A 24980-nucleotide genomic window follows, 5' to 3' on the forward strand; every position below is an offset into this window, starting at 1 on the left:
TTCAATGTAACCAGTGGCATTTATTTACAATTTCCCCTACCCATTCCTTTCTTGTTCACAAATATTTACAACCAGAGGTTACATGGAAATCGATTTCAAACAATGACACAGGACCTGCTGGAATGTTTGACAAACTGAAGTGTTATTTCAATTAATTGTGTATCTTCGAATTCTGAATTATTTTTGGAGACCCCTTCAGCATCCCTATTATGTGAGGGGCTACATTATGGGTTTACAGGTCTTTAAGATGTATGTTGCTATGAGACAGTGCATCCCAAAGTGATATTCAAAGCATAATTAAATAATTCTGCAGTTTCCAAAAGAGTCTTGAAACCTAGAAAGATGTGCTCCTGTATACATTCCAACACGTCTGTATTCCAAGTGTCCTTGTTGGTTTATCCTGATCAGCAGAACAGGAACACTGCAATAAAGGTAGGTGATTTCTCGTTGCTTTTCGATCACAAATGGTCAGTCATAGTGGAGATTTTTGACAAAGCCACCCCCAACCCTCTTTCTCTCTGAGAAGCTGGGAGTCTATGGACCAAAACACAAACAAACAAACAAACAAACAAACAAACAAAAGCTCTATTAGAATTGATTTATATGTTTTTTCAAGCCAGGGACAACCTGACACCTTCATTTTCACATGATTCTGTTCTACTAAGCTGATCTCTTCAATTCTGATATTCTGTAGCTCATTCCAGAAGCATTCATTGCCTCTTCCTGTTTAATAAGTACACAGCAATGCATGTTTTCCGAAATCTCTTTCCTGATCATTGTTTCTATGATAACAAGCCACACCATAACAGCAGAAGGCTGACTAGGATCTTGGCAACCTTTTGATATTTATGCCATTGGTAGAAATAGTAATAATAATAATAATAAACTTTATTCATATCCTGCCCTATCTCCCTGTGCTTGTGATTCACAGAACTGAGATCCCATACAAGTATCAGGAAGGTTACCATTGGTTTTATTCTCTCCCAGGTCAGAGAGAGATTTTGCCTCCCCCCATTTCCCAATGCAGGAAAATCTATATATAGTGTATATACTAGTCGTCCCCTGCCACGCGTTGCTGTGGCCCACATGGGGGTTCTGTGTGGGAGGTTTGGCCCAATTCCATCGTTGGTGGGGTTCAGTATGCTCTTTGATTGTAGGTGAACTAGAAATCCCAGCAACTACAACTCCCAAATGTCAAGATTCTATTTTCCCCAAACTCTACCAGGGTTCACATTTGGGCATATTGAGTATTCGTGTAGAGTTTGGTCCAGATCCATCATTGTTTGAGTCCACAGTGATCTCTGGATGTAGGTGAACTACAACTCCAAAACCAAAGGAAACTGCCTGCCAAACCCTTTCAGTATTTTCTTTTGGTCATGGGAGAACTGTGTGCCAAGTTTGGTTCAATTGCATCGTTGGTGGGGTTCAGAATGCTCTGTGATTGTAGGTGAAGTATAAATCCCAGCAACTACAACTCCCAAATGACAAAATCATTTTTTTTTGATTGAAGGACATACATTGAGTTGTTAGGTGTCTTGTGTCCAAATTTGGTGTCAATTCGCAAAGTGGTTTTTGAGTTCTGTTAATCCCACAAACGAACATTACATTTTTATTTATATAGATAAATGCTCTGTGCATAATGCGTGCTTTAAAAACAAAAGAACCAATGAGCGAAACCACACCAAATTTGGCAACAAAACATCTCACAACACAAGGAGTAACCATCACTCAAAAAATTATGATTTTATCATTTGGGAGTTGTAGTTGCTGGGATTTATAGTTCACCTACAATCACAGAGCATTCTGAACTCCATCAATGTTGGAATTGAACCAAACTTGGCACACAGAACTCCCTTGACCAACAGAAAATACTGGAAGGGTTTGGTTGGCATTGACCTTGAGTTTGGGAGTTGTAGTTCACCTACATCCAGAGAGCACTGTGGACTCAAACAATGATGCATCTGGACCAAACTTGGCACAAGCACTCAATACACCCAAATATGAACACAGATGGAGTTTGGAGGAAATAGACCTTGACATTTGGGAGTTTTGGTCACCGGGATTCACAGTTCACCTACAATCAAAAAGCATTCTGAACCTCACGAACGACAGAATTGGGGCAAACTTCCCACACAGAGCCCCCACGACCAACAGAAAACACTAAAGGCCATCCAGCCCAACTCCCTTCACCAGGGCAAGAAAACGTAATCAAAGCCCTCCTGAGAGAGAGCCATCCAGCCATAGATATAGATAGATATGATTTACACACACACAAATATAGCATTATAGATTTGAAAGGAACTCCTAAAGAAGGACAATGATATGTTGCATGTTCCAGGATGGGCAAACCAGACACTCTCCACATCAACACTGACAAAGAAACAGCAAGAAATACTGTGTTTACCCACAAGCCTCAAGATATTACATAGATTAGAAACCAACACTTTCTCATTACTTTATTTTCCATATCAAACAGACTGGGCCACAGCAATGTGTGGCAGGGGACAAATGAAAACAAAACCGAAAATCTTTTAAATCTATCGAAGAGGCTTATTTCAAGGGCTTTTCAATGCACACTCAACTTAGTTTGTCCTAGTTATTTTTAAAAAATGGACACATACCTGATTACCATCTCTTAAGTAGTATCTCTTCTCTATGACCTAGAAAAAAAGGAAGCTCATGGTAAGTCTGATACATATGTAATTCTTGTTTTTAAGCAACAGGACCATAAATCACCACCAGTTAACACAGCAATTTCGTCTTAGAGATACAGCTTCTTGGAACAAATGTATTGCTGTTTGAAACAATATGCTTGCTTGAAACCCACTTCGCAGAGAAGGCTGAGAGAGAGAGAAGGCATGATTGCCATGTTTAAATATTGGAAAGGATTGTTATAATAATAATAATAATAATAATAATAACAACAACACTTTATTTGTACCCCGCTACCATCTCCCCAAGTAACTCGGTGCGGCTTACATGAGGCCGAGCCCAAATACAACAATACAAGCAATAAAACAACAATACAAGTAATTAAAATAAAAAAACATAGACAATAAAATATACAACATTATCAATAAGACAACACACAATTAAAAACAGTGGGAAGGCCAAATGTAGAGTTAAAATTAGAAATAATGCTGGGACATGGACGAAAAGGTGATAGTAGTGTTTGTGGGAGGGCATACGAGCAGACCTAAAGAAATGTAAAGTGCTTTGGAGGACAAAGTGCTATGGGATCATTATTCCGGGAAGGCACACTGGAACAGCCACGTCTTCAAGCTCCTCCTGAAGCCTGCCAGAGTTAGGGCCTGTCTGATGTCTTTAGGGAGAGAGTTCCAGAGTTGAGGGGCCACCACCGAAAAGGCCCTCTCTCTCGTCCCCACCAAACGTGCCTGCGAGGTTGGTGGGATCGAGAGCAGGGCCTCTCCGGATGATCGAAGGGATTGTGTGGAGATGCGATCACGCAGGTTGGCAGGTCCCAAACCGTTCAGGGCTTTGTAGGTAAGAACCTGCACCTTGAATTGGGTCCGGTAAATGAATGGCAGCCAGTGGAGCTCCCTGAACAGGAGGGATGACCGCTCCCTGTAAGGCGCCCCAGTTAACAACCTGGCTGCCGAAAGAAGGGGGGAAGGAAAGAAAGAAAGCAGGGTAGAGAAGGAAGGAAGGGGAGAAGAGGGAAAGAAGGAGAGAAGGAAAGAAAGGAAGGAAGGAAGGAAGGAAGATAGAGAAGGAAGGAAAGAGAGGAGGGAAAGAGGGAGAGAAGGAAAGAAAGAAAGGTAGAAAAGGAAGGAAAGAGAGAAGGAAATAAAAAAGTGAAAGAAGGAAGGAAGGAGAGAAGGAACGAAAGAGGGAAGGAAGGAAGGGAGGAAGGAAAGAGACAAGGAAGGATGAAACCAAACAGCAAAGGAAGCGAGAAAAGAAACAGGTAGAGAAGGAAGAAAGAAGAAGAGAAAGAAAAAGAGGGAAAGAAGGAAAAAGGGAGGGAAGGAAGGAGAAAGAAAAAGAAGGAGGAGAAAGAGGGAGGGAAGGTTTGCCACAGCAACGCGTGGCAGGTACAGCTAGTATAATATAATGTTACTACTATATATTACTATATTAAATAGACTCATAGAATAGAGTTAGAAGGGACTCTACCATGGTATTGGGGGAGAACAGACAGGAAGGAAGGTGAGAAGATAGGAGGGAGGGAAAAGTGGAAGGAATGAAGGTAGGAAAGGGGGAAGGAAGGAAAGAGAGAAGGAGGGAGGGAAGGAAGGAGAGAAGGAAGGAAAGCAAGAGGTACCGAAGGAAGGAAGAAGAGAAAGTAGAAAGGAAAGAAAAATGGATGGAAATGCATTTGGATGCATTTCATGAAAAAATGGATGGAAAAGAAGTAAAGAAAGAAGGAAGGAGAAAAGGAAATAAAAATGTGAAAGAAGGAAGGAAACAGGGAGGGAAGAAAGGAGACAAAGGAAGAAATAGAGAAAGGGGGAGGGAAGGAAGGAAAGAGAGAAGGAAGGATGAAACCGTAGAGCGAAAGAAGAAATGAAAGAAAGAGGTAGAGAAGGAAGAAAGGAGAGAAAGGGGAAGGGAAAGAAAAAGGGGGAAGGAATAGGTAGGTACCTCTCTTTCATAAATAGTCCAGATATCTACTTCGAAAATTCTTACTATAGGCCACAGCAACGCGTGGCAGGGCACAGCTAGTAGAGGATATAAATGTGCTTGTGTGTAACAATGTACCCAGACGCTAAAGGGACTTGATTTGACTTTAGCATTCACTTCTTGGTTTGTTTCTAATTTTGGGGGAATGACAGGAGGGAGCATGATGCTGCCAGTGAAACAATGAGAAAGCACAGCATGTTCTTCAGTGCCTCCTACGTACAGCTGTCACATAGCCACACAGATGGAATAATCTCAGCCTGAACTGAAATCAAGGAGCAGATTTAAACAGAACCGGTCTCTGACTCCTTGTACATATAACATCTCTCTTCTGTCCCTCCCTCTAGCTCCTGATTCTGTGACACAATGCTATGATCTGTACTGAACTGTATTCATTTTCTCTTGCTTAATTTTCAGACACTGCTGGAGTGCTCTTCCTCTCCAGGCCTTCCAAACCTGTCTATTTATCCTTTACCCAGGGTTTGTTTGGGGTTTTTTAATGGGGGGATCTAACCAATAACATTGCACATAACTGAATACGTGATGCCACACCACATATGTAGTTTTCTGTCAACACTTTAATACCTGGGACGTACTCTGTTTCTGTCCTTTTACAGGTGCCTTTCCTTTTGACCCAGTGAGGGGAAAAAGAATTTCCTTTCTAAATCCCTTTACCGCCTTGTACTGCTGCAGTTTCCCTTTTAAATTGGCTGGGCTTTCTTGTGAGCTGTTTAACCTTTGTGCTTTATATCACAGGCTTGAGACACTCTGGTAAGCAACTAAGTAACAAAGTTTATAGCTTCTGGTTCCAATGCTTTATGGTTACATGTGTGTTTTGTTACAGTCTTATCTTACATTCAGTATCATTCACTTGGTTAACTTTTCCTATGAAACTCTCACTGTTTCACATCAACAAAAATGTTACATTCTTCATATACTCTTGGCTGAACTATATTCTGACTTAGGCCACACTAGTGCCTTTTATTTTTCCTTAAACCTTGAGCTCCATTTCCCAACTGCTTGTCTCTAACTGAGGTTCCTAACTGCTCCTCCTTTTTTATTTATTTATTTTTAACTGACAATCTCTAACTGCCTCTTTCAAACTTGACTCCGCCCCCTTAGAATGTTCAGTTCTGTAACCGCCATTCTGGCTCAGCGGCCTTTTCAAATCCTGGCATAATCTCATCTGCATACGACCAATCGGCTTCACATATGCAAATTAATCCTGTCTTCACTGTTGCTACCCTATTTGAGCCAATTCTTCCCTATCAACCATATTGTAACCTAGACCTACACACCAAAAATAAAACATAGATCATAAAATTCACTACACCCGCCATAAAAAACCCCAAACAAATCTGTCTACATACAATCCCCTCAGAAAGGAATGAAAAAGGAATGAAAAACTCACCTTATCGAAGAATCTACTCAGTTTGACAGCATTGGAGGAGCCAGCACCAAGGTAGCGAGGACTGGTGCAATCCTGAAATACCAAAATGTAATATAACCATATTTCCTAAGAAATGGCCCAAAGGGTAAACCAGGTGCAATGGCTGACTAGTAGGCCAATTCAAAGAAAGAAGGCTTTCTATATGAGCCTCCACTGCCAGATATTCAAACAACAATACTGTCAGTTAGACCTTGGTTAGACCAAACCTGGAATATTGTGTCCAATTCTGGGCACCACAATTAAAGAGAGTTATTGATAAGCTGGAATGTGTCCAGAGGAGGGCGACTAAAATGATCACGGTTCTGGACAACAAGCCCTATGAGGAGCAGCTTAAAGAGCTGGGCATACTTAATAAAAGAAAAGAATATGAAAATAATTACTTCAAGAAATGTGACGGAGAACACAGAAATAGGGGAGAGCAAGACACAAAGGAAGGAGAAAGAAGAAAAAAGAAAGAAGAAGGAAAAGGATAAGAAATCTCCAAAGGATACCAGGAAGTCAATGCAACACCTACAAAATCACACACACCACATCCCCCACTACTCATTTCTAATTTTCTTTTCTTACACTCTACACACAACAGGATACCAGCGTCCCTCAACACAGTGAGACCCTGGATAACAGGAAACCGAATTGGCTTAAGGACAAACTGGACACTCTTTACTATATCTTTATCTCTATCCCCTTCTTTTCCCCTCTCCCCCCCCCCCTTATTTTTTCCTCGGACAGTGAGAAACTTTATAAGTCAAAAAGTTTCAAGCACTATCTATCTGTATATCTGTATTTTTTAGAAAAAGCAATAAAGATTATTAAAAAAAAAGAGCTGGGCATGTTTAGCCTGAAGAAAAGAAGGCTGAGAGGAGATATGATAGCCATGTATAAATATGTGAGAGGAAGCCACAGGGAGGAGGGAGCAAGCTTGTTTTCTGCTTCCTTGGAGACTAGGACGCGGAACAATGGCTTCAAACTACAAGAGAGGAGATTCCATCTGAACATGAGGAAGAACTTCCTGACTGTGAGAGCCGTTCAGCAGTGGAACTCTCTGCTCCAGAGTGTGGTGGAGGCTCCTTCTTTGGAAGCTTTTAAACAGAGGCTCGATGGCCATCTGTCAGGGGTGCTTTGAAGGCAATATTCCCGCTTCTTGGCAGGGGGTTGGACTGGATGGCCCATGAGGTCTCTTCTAACTCTATGATTCTATATGAAAGAGGTCACAACATTGTATCTATTTTAGTAAAGGTTTTCCTCTGACATGAAGTCCAGTTGTGTCTGACTCTGGGGTGTGGTGCTCATATCCATTTCTAAGCTGAAGAGCCGGCATTGTCCGTAGACATCTCCAAGGTCATGTAGCCGGCATGACTGCATGGAGCGCCTTCACCTTCCCGCCTGAGCAGTACCTATTGATCTACTCACATTTGCATGTTTTTGAACTGCTAGGTTGGCAGAAGCTGGAGCTGACAGCGGAAGCTCATACCACTGCCTGGATTCAAACCTACGACTTTTTGGTCAACAAGCTCAGCAGTTCAGCGCTTTAACCCACTGCGCCACTGGGGGCTCCTATTTTACTAGTCTATTATTCTTTTTACAAGTTAAAAGAAATAGAGGGAAAAGATGCCTGCAAACCGGTACATTCAATATGCCTTTTAAAATGTGTACTGAAAAAACATAACCCACATTACTTACCAAGGGGAAGAACTATTCTAAAAGGTCATATTAGTTTCCCAAGTCTGAATATATATTTTAGAAATCAAACTTTTCTCACATCTCCTTTTCATCTACACATCCAGTCATGGTGACCTACCATGTTTTCTAGTTTTCTAAGATCTACAGAGATACTCGCTGGAACACCTCAGCAAGCGAGAGACTCCCTCCTGGGCACACAGAAAACTGGGCGACTTGGAAGGCGCTGAAAAGACTGCACTCTGGCACCATGAGATGCAGAGCCAATCTTAAGAAATGGGGCTACAAAGTGGAATCCACGACATGTGAGTGTGGAGAAGAGCAAACTACAGACCACCTCCAATGCAACCTGAGCCCTGCCACATGCACAATGGAGGACCATCTTGCAGCAACACCAGAGGCACTCCAAGTGGCCAGATAGTGGAAGGACATTTAATCAACTACCAAGCTTGCAAACTTTGTATTTTGTCTGTTTGTTTGTTAAAAAATGCAATTGTTCGGTCTGCTCCTGACACGATAAATAAAAAATAACCATGTTGAGCAGGGAGGGCTGAAAAGGGATGATGATCATATGAATAAAAGCCTTTGGATCTCAAAACAGGCCTCTCAATTGCCCAGAAAGAATGTAAGTACATGCTCCCTTTAGACCAGCTGTCTCAACAGGAGACCAGAGACTGGTGGGAAGACACTGCTTCACTTTGATACACCCAAACCGACAAAATAAGGAACCAAGTACATACAAGATTAATTTCTTCTGCACCAAAATCTTCTGCAAGAAAAGCAGTTCTGGTCAAGACATCACTGCGTTTCATCTCTGGGATCTGGTCCAGTTTGGTCCCAATGACAAGCAGTGGAATCTGGTTATCCGCAAACTGTTCACGATCATAGTCCCTATGAAGGAAAAGAGGTCATTTGCGTCGGAAACTAATGTTCTCCATGTATTTACTCTGACATTAACATGATCTTGAAAGAAATTTCCCAAAAGCCATTTGGAATTTATGCAAACCTATCTCTGGAAATAACAGTAGGTGTTCTGGAGAACTTAAAGAACCCATGAGGAAAAAAGAAAAGATGAAGGAGTAAAGATCGAAATAACGGATTGACAAAAATTTGGATTCAAAACTCTGCTGAACTCATATGGCATTCTTTGGATAGAACCGGGATTGTGGCACAGCTGGCTGAGTGTCAGCTGCATTAAGATCACTCTGACCAAAAAGGTCATGAGTTCGAAGCCAGCCCGGGTTGGAGTGGGTTTCCAACCAATTGTGTGTAGCCTGTTGTCGACCTTTGCAACCCGAAAGACATTTGCATCTGTCAAGTAGCAAAATAAGGTACCACCTTAAAGTGTGGGGAGGCTACATTAACTGATTTACGAGGCCATAAAGAAGACTCCAGCAAAGCATTCCAGCAGGAAAGCATGCGGGGAATGCGGAAGTGCTTCATCAGCGTCGCAGATGGACGATGAAAGCGACAGCTCCCCTGGCGGCCAGAAAAAAGTTAAATAGCCTCTGTCTATGTCTGCATATGTTTGTATGTCAAAAATTGGCATTGAATGTTGCCATATATGTGTACACTGTAATCCGCCCTGAGTCCCCTGCGAGGTGAGAAGGGTGGAATATAAAAGCTGTAAATAAATAAATAAATAAATAAAATAATCTTAGGCCAGGCATTTTCTCTTACGAGTACTCTATCTTGACAATAGAGGCAGTGGGCTGCAGTCCAGGAAAGCCCTGAACGGTTTGGGACCCGCCTACCTGCGTGACTGCATTTCTGTGTACAAACCCACACGATCTCTTTGATCATCTGGAGAGGCCCTGCTCTCGCTCCCGCCCCCTTCACAGGTGCGATTGGTGGGGATGAGGGAGAGGGCCTTCTCTGTGGTGGCCCCCCTACTCTGGAACTCATTTCCCAAGGATGTCAGACAAGCCCCCACATTGGCAGTCTTTAGGAGGAACCTGAAAACGTGGCTGTTCCAGTGTGCCTTCCCTGAATAAAGGAAACAATACCCTGCTCTGATTAATTCCCTACAATTGTCCTCAGAAGCACTTTACTACCTGTTGGGTTGGTCTCCCTACATTATCCTTTAAAACCCTCCGGCTTAGATACATCCTACCTCTGTTCACACCCAGTGTTTATTTTTAAAATTTTAATTTATTACATCTGGCCCGGCCATAAGGTTTTAAACTCTCTGTGTTATTGTTTATATGTAAGTTATATTAATTGTACTGTTATTTGCTTGCAGTTTTGTTTTTACGGATGTGTTGTTGGGCTTGGCCTCATGTAAGCCGCCCCGAGTCCCCTTAGGGAGATGGCGGAGGGGTATAAATAAAGTTATTATTATTATTATTATTATTATTATTATTATTATTATTATATATTATAGAGAGCAAGTTGGCAGTGTTGGGGATACTGCATCCTTTGCTTTCTTCTGTTATTACTCAAATTAGGGAGCAACTGTGGGAACACTCTCTTTTGTTTCTACCTGACAGTATTGTTGTTTGAATAAATAAAATGTGGAGGGGGGCAAGGACAATGTATGTTGCTCAGAACTGCTTGAAAGAATGGAGAGATCTGAAAAGTAATAACTAAAATTGGCTGGGAGTAAAAGGAAACAATAAATAGTTGATCTAGTATCAGTAGCCACCAGAAAGAAGAAAACATCCAGTAACACACATTATATCTCAAAAAGGAAGGTGTACAAATAGGACAATCCTCTCAAGTATGGTTCTGGCCCTACTTACCTCTCCGAACGCATTTCCTCCTATGAACCAACTAGGACATTAAGATCATCTGGGGAGGCCCTGCTCTCAATTCCGCCTGCATCACAGGCGCGCCTGGCGGGAACGAGAGACAGGGCCTTCTCAGTGGTGGCCCCTTGGCTGTGGAACGCCCTTCCTATAGATATCAGATCGGCCCCATCCCTATTGGCGTTTCGGAGAAAAGTGAAGACCTGGCTGTTCGAACAAGCATTCGATTAAGCAGTGTAATGAATATAGGAACACGGATTAACGGATGATGAGATTGGATTCTGATTTTACTGATGAGACGCTAATGATTGTTATATTGATGTTTAATTGTTGATGATGCTATTGTTTTAACTGTCCCATAATCGTTTTATAATGTTTTGCATTGAATTTTGCTGTTGTTAACCGCTTTGAGTCGCCTGAGGGCTGAGTAAAAATGAAGTAAAAATAATAAATAATAAATAAATAAGTAAGGCCAGGGATGAGAAAGCTGTAGTTCATGGGCTGAATTCAACCTGTCAGGTCCCTTACCTGGCTAATAGAGTCCTTCTGTTATCCATATTTTGGTCTTTACAGATACAAGAAATGGATGAAAAGATCAGAACATTGAATGAACTGACTCAAGAAGCTACTCAGATGGCTTCCTCCCCATAGTCTTTCCATGCAAATACTCATAAGGTATGTATGTATAATGGGATGCTCTTGAGCACACATTGAGTATGAATGAATGCATTTTATTGTGAAGGTCACAGACCAGGAGTACAAAGCATTAAAACATTAAAATTGGGGGGGGGGGGGGGGGGGTTAAAAAAAAGAATTACATTAAGATAATTGATTCAAAACATTAAAAGCAAAAAGTCCCCAACACGGAATCGTCTGGATTGCCTGCTATGAAATCTGTGGGTATAGATACTAAAATGAGTAGGTTAAAACATTATCCTGTAAAATCATCCACAATCTGCCTCATTTTTATAGTGGCAGCACAAAACTTAGCCACCCTGATCAATGGTTCCCTATAGTCTAAGACAGGAGTCCTCAAACTTGTCAAACAGAGAGCCAGGTCACAGTCCCTCAAACTTTTGGATTATTATTTGAAAAAAAAAACATGAATGAATTCCTATGCACACTGCACATAGCTTATTTGTAGTACAAATCCACTTAAAAACAATACCATAACTAAAACGAAGAACAATTTTAACAAATATAAACTTAATAGTATTTCAATGGGAAGTGTGGGCCTGCTTTTGGCTGATGAGATAGGATTGTTGTTGTGCTTTCAAGTCGTTTCAGACTTAGGTTGACCCTGAGCGAGGGCTGGGTAAATGACCTTGGAGGGCACATCTGGCCTCGGGCCTTAGTTTGAGTCTGAAACGACTTGAAAGCACACAACAACGACAACAACAACAGTCCTATATAATCAGCCAAAAGCAAGTCCACACTTTCCATTGAAATACTAATAAATTTATATTTGTTAAAATTGTTCATTTTAATTATTGTATTGTTTTTAAGTGTTTTTTTGCACAACAAATAAGATATGTGCAGTGTGCATAGGGATTCATTCATGTTTTTTCTAAATTATAATCCAGCCCTCCAACAGTTTAAGGGACTGTCACCTGGCCCTCTGTTTAAAAAGTTTGAGGACCCCTGTTTTAGATAGTAGTCATCATTTCTACCAGGTAACTTTGGTAAGATGAGAGTTATATAAACAATTCAAATATCTCTATAAAAGTCACAGTATAGAAGGACATGCCTGGCAGTTTCTACTTTCTCCATATCACATGTGCATACTTATTCCTGATAAATTATTCTTGGATAACATGGCGGGAGTAACATGGTGGTAGCGGGCTGCATTCATTTCTGCATGGTAGAGGGGACTTTCACATTATAGGATACATTATACTCAGTAAGCCTAACATAAAATTCTTTGATTAAAAAAAAATCCTCTATATAATTTCATTCATTAGTCAAAAATATCATTTTTTTCAAGAAGGGGATTAATGAATCTCCTGGAACTGCTGTAGCTCCAAATGTCTTGCAGTGAGTAGCAGTGGGGCAAGGTGGATTACTCAGCCCCCTCAAGTTCTACAGTTCTCTTAAGCTGCTTTGAGTCTCCTTATGAAGAGAAAAATGGGGTATAAATAAAGCTAAACATAATAACAAGGGAAACAAGGAAGAACACAACAGATTTAAAGCTACTGTAGTAGATAGAAGCATTTCCTGACACACTATTACAAATGTCTTAGCTGCTCAAGGCAGACAGAAAAATCCATCCATACTACACGGCCCATATTTGAGAAGTCAAGCATATGTACATCATTATCTGCTATCCCAGAGAAAGCCTTATGGTTTCTACAGAAATTGCGCTGTATTTTAAGGGTTAATGCACCAGGATTGTGGCGCAGCTGGCTGAGTGTCAGCTTCATTAAGATCACTCTGACCAAAACGTCATGAGTTCGAAGCCAGTGGAGTGGGTTTCCAACCAATTGTGTGTAGCCTGTTGTCGACCTTTGCAACCCGAAAGACAGTTGCATCTGTCAAGTAGGAAAATTAGGTACCACCTTAAAGTGTGGGGAGGCTAAATTAACTAATTTATGAGGCCATAAAAAAGACTCCAGCAAAGCACTCCAGCAAAAAAGCATGCGGGGAATGCGGAAGTACTTCATCAGTGTCGCAGATGGACGATGAAAGCGACAGCTCCCCTGGCGGCCAGAAAAAGTTAAATAGCCTCTGTGTATGTCTGTATATGTTGTATGTCAAAATTGGCATTGAATGTTTGCCATATATGTGTACACTGTAATCCGCCCTGAGTCCCCTGCGGGGTGAGAAGGGTGGAATATAAATATTGCAAATAAATAAATACTTCCTTCTGCAGTCTAAAGAAGGCATAGCAGTTCAAGAAAGTTCTAAATATTATGGGTTTTGCTCTCCTTGTTTCATTATTCATAAATGAACCATGTCTTGTGGATGTTGCTCATTCTTTAAGTGCAGATCCTTATCTAGGGAGTCTCCCCAATAACAACATCACTAGTTTTTTGCTGCCTTTGAGGGATGAAGAATTTACAGATCAACAATGCAGAGCACAAAAGTGCTTCTCTTTAGTGGTAACCATACATTCCTTCCTCCCATTCCTTTGTTTCTCACCTGCTTTTGTTTCAGCATTCTCTCAGTGCCACGTAAACCAAATGATAAAAGGCAAAGATCTGCTAGAAAGGCAGAGATCCACTGGGTCCTCTGTACACTCACCCATTTGTCACTAAGACGCCAGATGGAGCCGCATCCCGGTTGAGAACTTCCAAAGACCATCTATACAAGTTCTGGGAGGACTTCTTGTTGGTTAGGTCATGCACTAAAATGATGCCTAGATAAGCAAAAGGCCACTCATGAATAAAATGGTTCCTTTTTAGTATCACCAACACCAAATGGAAAGATGCTTTTGAAATTAAGGGCATTTAAAAAAAAACTGTGGCATGGCAGATGAAGCAGTGATGTTCTAAGAACAAATTCAAGAAAGGCACACATGAAGTAGTTTCTTGCATTCCAGATCATGGGACTTCATTCTCAACATTCTTAAAGCAGAGTCACATTTAAGTATTCAGTTTTGTTTTGTTTTTTGGTCATGTCAGGAGCAACTTGAGAAACTGCAAGTCGCTTCTGGTGTGAGAGAATTGGCCGTCTGCAAGGATGTTGCCCATGGGATGCCTAGATGATTTGATGTTTTTATCATCCTTGTGGGAGGCTTCTCTCATGTCCCCGCATGAGGAGCTGGAGCTGATAGAGGGAGCTCATCAGCCTCTCCCCGGATTCGAACCTGCGACCTGTCGGTCTTCAGTCCTGCCGGCACAGGGGTTTAACCCACTGCGCCACCGGGGGCTCCTAAGTATTCAGTGATCTGTCAAGTAAATCTATTTTCGTTGTATAGAAAAGCTATCATTCCCTTCCTATTGCATTATTAGAAGGCAGTAAATTTTGTGTGCTTGAAGCATGTCTTTGCAAAAGCTTAAGCCACCTAAAAGTATCACCAACAACTATATATGGCATGATTTACTTCATTATCTTTTTTAACATGGAGACTCCCACCAAAGGTTCAGATCTGCAAAGCTCAAGCAGTGTTGCAATTTCAAAGGTTACAAAATTATTCACTGCAACTCAGATTTTACTTCCATGAGGATTATATGATTGCAGTGCCTTAAAAAAAACCGTGACTTTATCAAAAGAGAAACTTTATGCTAGCTTTTTGGAATTCAATTTATTGGAATGACAGATAAGCCAGCCAGCTTTGCAAACAGCAAAGTGAACTATCTGTCTGGCTTCTGCAAGATTGGAGTTTTGCCATGCTGTACAAATTACGAAGTGTGCCAACAACCCCCAACTGATTTTTGACTGATGCAAGATCTTCTGCTAAGGCAACATGCCTGCCAAGCTGCATTGCAGAAAAGCAAGGACTGTCCCCTGCTGACAGGAGGCCATCCGCCAAGACTCTTCTCCTGAAACCAGGATTAGGGTTGTAGGCCAAGACAGGTGTAACTGTAATCAAGATACTACAGAAGTCTTTGTTCTTCCTGGCAAACAATGCAACACAATACTATCTATGGCAAAAATGACACTTTTAGGACGACATTTTTTAGATCACCTCTTCTTATTAGCACAGGTTTTCAAATACTACGAATGCATCCGGGATATTAGGAATAAACTTAACAGGAGGCCTAAGAATATCTTTTGGTTTAAATTATAAAAAAGAGACACTCATAAAACAGGATGCAGTGAAAACTTTAAAAATTAGTGTTACTAAAGAAACTCTGACACAATGAAAGAAAAAAACAGCAAACCTTCTTCACAGACTAGAAGAGTTGGCAAAATAAATCAGAGAAAACACAACCGTATTTCATAGAATCTAGAACGCCATCAATTCCAAGACACAACTCTCTTTTTGGATCTTCAATTTTAGAAAAAAGAAAATTTCTGTTCCAAGACACACACCCCTTTTTGGAACTCTGATTTCAGATAAAGGGAACCTGCACCACTTTAAATCCCTTTTTTCAAGGAGACCAGTACACTTCTTAAACCTCTATGTACCATCGCGGAGATTAAGATCCTCCGGGGAGGCCCTGCTTTCCACCATTGTCACAGGCGCAATTGGTGGGGATGAGAGACAGGGCCTTCTCGGTGATTGCTCCCCAGCTGGGAACTCCCTTCCTTGTGAGATCAGGTCGGCCCCCTCCCTCCTGTCCTTTAGAAGGATGGTAAAAACTTGGCTGTGGGACCAAGCTTTCGGGACAGGGCAATGAAGCAACAATGGGAAAGATGACAGGGCCAATTGGATTTGATGTGGATGGCTAGGACGGTTTTAAATTGTGTTATTTAAATGGTATATTTTAATATTTAGATAATTTTTTATTATCAACCCAGGCATTGAATGTTTGCCATATATATGTTGTGCTCTGCTCTGAGTCCCCTTCGGAGTGAGAAGGGCGGAATATAAGTGTTTTAAATAAATACATAAGTAAATATTTCAAAATCAATATGGAGAATGAGTTTCACGCATGAACTGAAATGGTCATGCCATCAGCAAAGTGTGCAAACTTCAAAAAACCTCACGGTTCCAGGGTGACATTGATTCCAAGATGACTCACCCTTTTGAAGCATCAGTTCTTTGGGTAGCGGGGAGTGGGGGGGAGAGAATTGTGTCCTAGATTCGGTGTAATACGGTAATTTGGAATTCTAGAATGGAATTTCAATCTAGGTTCAGGCCTAGTGTTGACACTAAGTTGGTCCTGCTGCCCCAGAGCAATGGTGTCTACCGGGGAAACCATCATGGGAGTCCAACCCACTTGATTCTTTTGGTTTGTGTAGTTACATTTGACAGCATCAACCATGGCATCCTTCTAGATCCAGACTTTCAAAAATTATATATTTCTGCTTAGTTATACAAACATTTCTGAGTAGAAGCTGGTTGACTTCTTCAACACTGTGAAACTCTCTGCCCCGGAGTGTGGTGGAGGCTCCTTCTTTGGAAGCTTTTAAACAGAGGCTGGATGGCCATCTGTCAGGGGTGATTTGAATGCAATATTCCTGCTTCTTGGCAGGGGGTTGGACTGGATGGCCCATGAGGTCTCTTCCGACTCTTTGATTCTATGATTATTCTGGCACATCTATTTCAAAACTGCTGTATGCCAAACTGTATTTCAGACCCTTTGCTCTGAGAATGTCCACATTTCAGGGAGCAGAACGTCTGAACTATGAGCCTAGTCCAGCCCACTCATTTCCACCACTCCCACATGAACATTATTCATTGTCTCCTACACCAGATTGGAGTAAACAATGAGAATTCTCCCTATGCAACTCTCATCTCACCCCTCCCAACTGGGAAGACGAGTGATATACAATGGATTCACTACTTAGCTCTAAATTCTAATTGGAAATATGTGTATGGAGCTTCACCCCTTCTACATTCTCTCTGATAATAAAGGAGTGCAGAAAAGACAAAGTGTCCTTGCTAGTTGTAGGAAAAGTTCTGCAACTGCTGTCTGAGTCTGGGAATTCATTTTCCCCACAAAGTATCTGGATAATTAAATAGAAATAGGCCTTACTACATGCATACATTACCATTAACTGCATTGTAGAACATAACACGTGTGCTTTTCACGCTGCTGGCACTGCCCACTGAGCCCCCAACATCCCATAGTTCAATGTAATACATTTTTTCTTCTGGGGTTCCTTCCTTGTAGTCATGAATCTGACAAAAAAAATCCAAAGTAGCAAGTAAACCAAATAAGTACCTACTTGCAAGCAATACTTTTTAATAGGCAACTCATACTGTGTTATGCCTCTTCACTTGTAGAGTTCCATGTATTATATATAGCACAAAGCACTATCCCAGGGAGTGCCACAGAAAAAAAGAGAAAAACTGAACTGAAGAGAAAAACCTTAGGGTGCAAGTCCTAGGACTCCAGAGGATGCCACCGTAACAGCTAGAGTGGAATAAAAATCCTATAACTGGATGGTGTCAAAAGAACCTGGCACTTGTATGCAGATCATCCAAGGATATTTATTGAATTTCACTGTTCTTGTGCTGGTTAGTTCCACAGAGGAATATATGACTTTTAATTTAGTAAACTTTTGTATTTACATGGACTGTGAAGATAAAAGACTGACTTAAAGCCATGGCAAATGGGCCCAGAGCTTTCTCCCATGAAAAGCTCCTTTGATGAATGCTTTTGTTTCAAAAGCAACTATTGGTTTCTGAATTTGTGTCTTCAACTCTTCAATCTTTACACTAAAGAGCTGGTCATGTTTTCTTGATGCATTATATGGCATTATCCAATACACAATTATAAATACTGTGCTCAAGTCTCAGCCACCTGTCATTTGAATTGTTCCATATAAGAATCAAAAAGAGCTTACCTCACCAAACAAACCACAAATGACTCAGACAGAGATGTATCAATAAATATGACTTTTGCCAGTGGGGTATTTCTCTATTTGAGTCTGTATGATGTACTGAAATAAAATCTGCCTATGCCACTTCCTGGCAATCCTTGACATAGTGATGCAAAAATGACACACCAAGATTGTGTTGGATTTACATTTGTGCATATTAAAAATTATTCTGCTGAATTCTTTGGAGCCAGGAAACAATCACAATCTCAGGAATGTGTGTTTTATTTTATGTAATATTTCTTTTATTCCATCTTGTGTTTTCTGGCTTGGGTTCAAAGATGCCTGAAGGCAGACAAAATCAGTTCTTTGGACATGTTTTGATAGTATGCAAATCTCACCTAGAAGGCCCTGTTCCTCGTCCCCGCCAAGAATGTTTGCATCAAAAATGGGGCTGAGAGCAGGGCCCCAGAAAATGTTAAATTTCAAGCAAAACCTCTCCTGGCCATCGTCGAGACCTGGGGTTCCAGGTTCAGCAATGAGTCCAGGATCACTCCCAAGCTGCGAACCTGCATCTTCAGGGGGAGTGTAACCCCGTCCAACACAGGCTGTAATCCTATGCCCTGTTCAGCCTTTTGACAGACCAGTAGGACCTCTGTCTTGTCTGGATTCAATTTCAATTTGTTAGCTCTCATCCAGTCCGACACAGCTGACAAGCAGCGATTCAGTCTGGACAGTCTCCTTGGTAACAGGTGGGAAGGAGTGACAGATTTGGACATCATCTGCATAGAGATAACATCACATTCTGAAACTCCGGATGATCACCCCCAGCGGTCTCATGTAGATGTTAAATAACATCGGGGACAGTATTGAACCCTGTGGGACTCTACAAGACAAAGGTCACCCAATAATACCTTCTGGGACTATTCCTCAAGGAAGGACCAGAACCACTGCAAGACAGTACCTCCAAGACCCATGCCTACAAGGCATCTCAGAAGGATACTCTGGTCAACTGTATCGAAGGCCGCTGAGAGGTCCAGCAGAACCAACAGGGACACACTTCCCCTGTCTAGTTCCTGGCGTAGATCATCTACCAAGGCTCACTCCAATGTCCTGGCTTAAAGCCAGACTGTGCCGGATCTAGATAATCAATGTCTACCAGGAACCCCTGGAGTTGCGAGGCCACCACACGTTCCATGACTTTGTCCAAATAGGGGAGATTGGAAACTGGTCAATAGTTGACTAATTGAGTGGGGTCCAGTGATGCTTTTTTCAACAGCGGTTTTATAACAGCTTGTTTTAAGCTGGCTGGAATTTTGCCCTCCTGTAAAGAGGCATTAACCATCACCTTAACCCACTCTGCCAAAGCCCCTCTGGCTTCTTTTATCAGCGAGGATGGGCAGGGGTCTAGGATGCAACTGGTAGGCCTCACCTCTCCAAGGATCCTGTCCACATCCTCAAGCTAAACCAACTGAAATGAATCCATCAATACTGGACAAGCAGCTGCTTCAGCTACATCCCCAGAAACTGCAGCTAACGTGGTGTTGAAATCAGAATGAATCAGAGCGACTTTGTCCGCAAAGAACCAAGCAAATGCTTCACAGCGGGCTGTCAAGTTATCAGGGATCTCACTCTGTGGCGGTTTTAACAGCCCTCTGACGACTTGGAACAGCTCAGCCAGACGGTTCTTTGTGGATGCAATGTTGGCCGCTAGAAAGGATTTCTGTGCGGCCTTTATTGCCACGTCATAGGTCTTTAAGAAGGCACCCAAATGTGTTCGAGCTGATTTGGAAGGCTTCCACCGCCACATGCCCTTTAGCCTCCTCTTCTTTTGCTTCATCACCGCCAGCTCCTCAGTGAACCAAGGGGCTGGTTTAGCTCAGTTACTCGAGAGGGAGCGCTCCGGATTGTGTCTATTGCCCTAGTCATCTCACTGTTCCATACAGAGACCAGAGCATCAACAGAGTCACCTACCGAGGAAGCAGGAAAATCCCCAAGAGCCATCCGGAATCCAGTTGGATCCATAAGTCTCCTGGGGCGTACTATTCTAATGGGACCACCACCCCTGCGGAGACTAAGAGATGCAGTAAGTCTAAACCTGATCAGGTGGTGGTCGGTCCATGGCAATGGAGCGTTGGACAGCTCCTCCACCTCGCCACCTTCATCCCACCCCTGACAAAAAAACCAAATCCAATGTGTGCCCAGCACTATGGGTGGAATCAGATACTAATTGGGGCAGGCTCATGGTTGCCATGACAGCCATGAAGTTCTGAACCGCACCTGACAGAGAGGTCTCGGCATGAACATATAAGCCATTGAGACTCCAATGCCATGTCCAAGACCACTCCGGCTAGTTTAGGTAGGGAGACTGTAGTGCAGCGGGGTGGTCGGTACACTAACAGAATTCCTATCCTGTCCCGGTCACCTACCCTTAGGCCGACACATTCAAAGGAGGTTGACTGTGGGATGGGCACCTGGTCAGGGGGATAGAATCTTTATAGACTACCGCGACTCCACCTCCCCGCCATCCTAGTAATACCATTTATTAAAAGTATAGTTTCTGAAATGCAGTAATACCCAGCATTATGAATTTATTTTCACCTACCCGAACATCAACGGAGCAACCTACAGTCCAAGAGGGATTTCCCAACATTTGATTGTGACACAATAAGTGAACAAGTGATGACTTCCCCACACCTGCAAGAGAAGCACAAAGTGAGCCCTTAGAGTAAATGTATCTGTTATTATTTCAGTTTTATTGTATACTGTAAATGTAAAATAAGAGATTTAAATTGAATGTGCATTATTTTTATTAAAGCACTTGTAAGTGAAAATGAGGAGGAAGGAGTGCAATAGTGCAGGTATCCCTGGAAGAGCCAGATTGTGATGGTGGCACGTGATCCCTGCTGAGGGGAACAGATGAAGCGGTTTGCATGTCTAATGGGGTGACTTCAGAAGTGTGCTATCCCCTAAGAGCAAAAATCTGTGATGTAACAAAGAGACTGATAGGTTTCCTTCTTTTTGGTCAACTTGGGAACCGATAACTCGGCAAGACATAGTCTTCAGGATAGTAAAGGAAGTTGAAGGGCTTTGATGCAGTTTGTAATTTTGTTTATTCTCTCAGATGAAACAATTGTATATAAACAACTGTATATAATTACACTACATAACATGAGTTTTGTTCCTAATTGACTCCATCATAAAACCATAGGAAATGATTATTAATATAGATTTGTTTTTATGGGACATCCTGCAGCAGATTTTGCTATAGTCTTTCCATGAATATCTCAGAGTCTCAACTAATTCAACATAGTTTGCAGCAGCCACATAAAGTTTCTGGAGTATAACAACTAGTTTCAAAGTAAGCACCACACAATGAAACAGGAAATAACACTTTCAAACAAGGAACAGATTTTTTTTTCAAATTTTGTTATATTGATAGTATTATCAATCAAAGGCAATATGTGGGATACTGTATATGTGCTGTTTTATACCTGCACACTGATTCCCACAAAAATCGGTTTTGTAATAAGGATAGTATTTCTTGAAGGTTTACTTTTTATTTGAGAAAGAAGAGTTGTTGTTTTGAAAAGTGACCCTGATGAGAAAAAATCCCACTAGGGTAGATTTTGTAAAGGTTTATAGAAATCTGGGTAAGTTTTTATGAGGCTCAGTACTAAGTTTACCGTAGATGTATGTGTGTGAAGAAAGGAAGAATCCATATGTAGGTGCACTGCATGTGTCATTAAAAGCAAATGTTTCTTTGCTACAATCAGTAGAGTGTAACAGGGAAGTTTACAGTATACCCTTTGGAGTTCTTTGCAAAACCTTGCTGTAGAAGCCAAGATCTCAGCATTTTGTATATTGCAATACAATATTGCATATTGTATGTATCATGCACTTTGAAAAACCATTTGTTTTGCATATCATAGAATCATAGAGTTGGAAGAGACCACATGCAGGGGCGGCTCAACCCATTATGCAAAGTAAGCATTCGTAGTATAGTTGATTTTGCCCAAGGGCGCTCTTGAGGGGCTCTTGGGGGAAAATAGACCTTGACATATGCGAGGTGTTGTTACTGGGATGTATAGTTCACCTACAATCAAAGAGCATTCTGAACTCCACCAATGATGGAATTGAACCAAATATTGCACACAGAACTCCCACGAACAAAAAATATATATCAGTGATTGGTTGAGGGGGGGGGGGCAAAATACTGTTTGCTTATCATTGAAAATTACCTAGGGCCATCTCTGACCTCATGGGCCATCCAGTCCAACCCCCTGCCAAGAAGCAGGAGTTTGAAATAAATAAACAAAGGAAAGAAAGGAAGGGGCCTGAGGCTGTAAGGAATGGTGGAAGATGAAATCCAAAACACCCAGAGAGCCCAAGTTTGCTCATGTCTGCTTTATTGGCACACAACAACAAAATCAGCCTCCTAATGTTGTATGCACAGCATCCTAATGTTGTATTTCCTCATGTTGTATGCCCAACCTGAGAAAATCACAGATAAAAGAAACATCCTGAAAAGTGACTCATCTCAAGGATAACATTTGCAGTAGTCTCACAAAAGAGTGCATCAGAGTTGTTCAGAAGATAGAGAATTCAGTAATGCAAATCAAAATACAGCTTAATCCATCTTAGCTTAATCCGTTCTGCTGGACCTCTCAGCGGCCTTCGATACCGTCGACCACGGTATCCTTCTGAGTCACCTCGCGGGAATGGGCCTTGGTGGCACTGCTCTGCAGTGGCTCAGGTTCTTCCTAGAGGATCGTACTCAGAAGGTGTTGCTGGGGGACAACTGCTCTACCCCACAACCATTGACTTGTGGGGTTCCGCAGGGCTCTATATTGTCCCCCATGTTATTTAACATCTACATGAAGCCGTTGGGAGAGATCATCCGGAGTTTCGGAGTGCGGTGTTATCTGTACGCAGATGACGTCCAACTCTGTCACTCCTTCCCACCTACTACTAAGGAGGCTGTTCAGGTCCTGAACCGTTGCTTGGCCGCTGTATCGGACTGGATGAGGGCGAACAAATTGAAATTGAATCCAGATAAGACAGAGGCACTCCTGGTCAGTCGGAGGGCCGAACAGGGTATAGGGTTACAGCCTGTGTTGGACGGGGTTACACTCCCCCTGAAGATGCAGGTTCGCAGCTTGGGTGTGATCCTGGACTCCTCGCTAAGCTTGGAACCCCAGGTCTCGGCGGTGTCCAGGGGAGCATTTGCACAACTCAAACTTGTGCGCCAGCTGCGCCTGTACCTTGGGAAGTCGGACTTGGCCACGGTGGTCCACGCTCTGGTCACATCCCGGATTGATTACTGCAACGCGCTCTACGTGGGGTTGCCCTTGAAGACGGCCCGGAAGCTTCAGATGGTCCAGCGCTCGGCAGCCAGGTTGCTAACAGGAGCGGCACTCAGGGAGCACACCACTCCTCTGCTGAGCCAGCTCCACTGGCTGCCAATCCGCTACCGGGCTCAATTCAAGGTGCTGGCCTTGGCCTATAAAGCCCTAAACGGTTCTGGCCCCGCTTACCTCTCCGAACGCATTTCCGCCTACGAACCGACTAGAATATTAAGATCGTCTGGGGAGGCCCTGCTCTCGATCCCGCCTGCGTCACAGGTGCGCTTGGCGGGGACGAGAGACAGGGCCTTCTCAGTGGTGGCCCCTCGGCTATGGAATGCCTTACCAGCAGACATCAGACAGGCACCTTCGTTGCTGGCGTTTCGGAGAATGGTCAAGACCTGGCTTTACGAACAAGCGTTTGGCTAGGCAATGCAACTAACTAAGGAAGACGGTAACTGAACATAGGAACGGCACAATGACTATGAGAATGGATCTGACTTTAACGAAGGCGCTATATATGTTGTTTGTTGATTTGTCTGTCTGATGTTAATTGTGGAGCGACGTTGTCATCCCGGTTGTTTTATTGCTGTGTTTTTAATTGCACTGTAAACCGCATAGAGTCGCCTGTCAAGGGCTGAAATATGCGGTATAAAAGTGAAGCAAATAAATAAATAAATAAATAGTAAACTTTTCCTCCATTTTAGCAGGAAGAAATGAAATGCAAAGATACAGAATGGGGGACAATGCCTGGCTTGAGAGCAGTACGTGTGAAAAAGATCTTGGAGTCCTCGTGGACAACAAGTTAAACATGAGCCAACAATGTGATGTGGCGGCAAAAAAAGCCAATGGGATTTTGGTCTGCATCAATAGGAACATAGTGTCTAGATCTAGGGAAGTAATGCTACCCCTCTATTCTGCTTTGGTTAGACCACATCTGGAATATTGTGTCCAATTCTGGGCACCACAATTCAAGAGAGATATTGACAAGCTGGAATGTGTCCAGAGGAGGGCGACTAAAACGATCAAGGGTCTGGAGAACAAGCCCTATGAGGTGCGGCTTAAGGAGCTGGACATGTTTAGCTTGAAGAAGAGAAGGCTGAGAGGAGATATGATAGCCATGTATAAATATGTGAGAGGAAGCCACAGGGAGGAGGGAGCAAGCTTGTTTTCTGCTTCCCTGGAGACTAGGACACGAAACAATGGCTTCAAACTACAATAGAGGAGATTCCATCTGAACATGAGGAAGAACTTCCTGACTGTGAGAGCCGTTTAGCAGTGGAACTCTCTGCCCCGGAGTGTGGTGGAGGCTCCTTCTTTGGAAGCTTTTAAACAGATGCTGGATGTCCATCTGTCAGGGGTGATTTGAATGCAACATTCCTGCTTCTTGGCAGGGGGTTGGACTGGATGGCCCCTGAGGTCTTTTCCAACTCTAGGATTCTATGAAGTCCAAAACACCCGGAGAGCCCAAGTTTGCCCATGCCTGTAATACTAGTACCATTTAAAAACCAAGTGATTAAAACCCTTACAAGCATTATGGAACACAGTTTGCAACATAGGAAACGCTTGCGGCCTGGAAGCGTCATGGCGAGTGTGATTCCTTCCCTTTCCCTTCCACTCACCGGAGTCGCCCAGCACCAGCACTTTCACCCGCTCCAGGGCCGCCATCCCTCCTCGCCGACCAAGAGCCACTTCCTATTCCGCCCACTGGCCAGTCGCTTCCTTCCTATTGGCCGAGGAAGGAGCGGG

The 24980-nt window shown here is 42.6% G+C and overlaps 1 protein-coding gene across 1 annotated transcript; it reads right to left on the reverse strand.

Annotated features, from left to right (window-relative positions):
* On the reverse strand, nucleotides 1-24958 carry RABL3 (RAB, member of RAS oncogene family like 3). Its single transcript, XM_060763388.2, has 8 exons — nucleotides 24854-24958; nucleotides 20492-20583; nucleotides 17116-17245; nucleotides 13756-13870; nucleotides 8509-8659; nucleotides 6053-6124; nucleotides 2622-2660; nucleotides 1-534 (listed from the first exon to the last, which is right to left on the reverse strand). Exons 1-8 carry the CDS (start codon nucleotides 24897-24899, stop codon nucleotides 469-471), a joined length of 711 nt encoding a protein of 236 aa, XP_060619371.1. The 5' UTR covers nucleotides 24900-24958; the 3' UTR covers nucleotides 1-468.
* Nucleotides 24959-24980: the final 22 nt, after the last annotated feature.

Source organism: Anolis sagrei, chromosome 2 (genome assembly GCF_037176765.1).
Source record: "Anolis sagrei isolate rAnoSag1 chromosome 2, rAnoSag1.mat, whole genome shotgun sequence".
NCBI lineage: Eukaryota > Metazoa > Chordata > Lepidosauria > Squamata > Dactyloidae > Anolis > Anolis sagrei.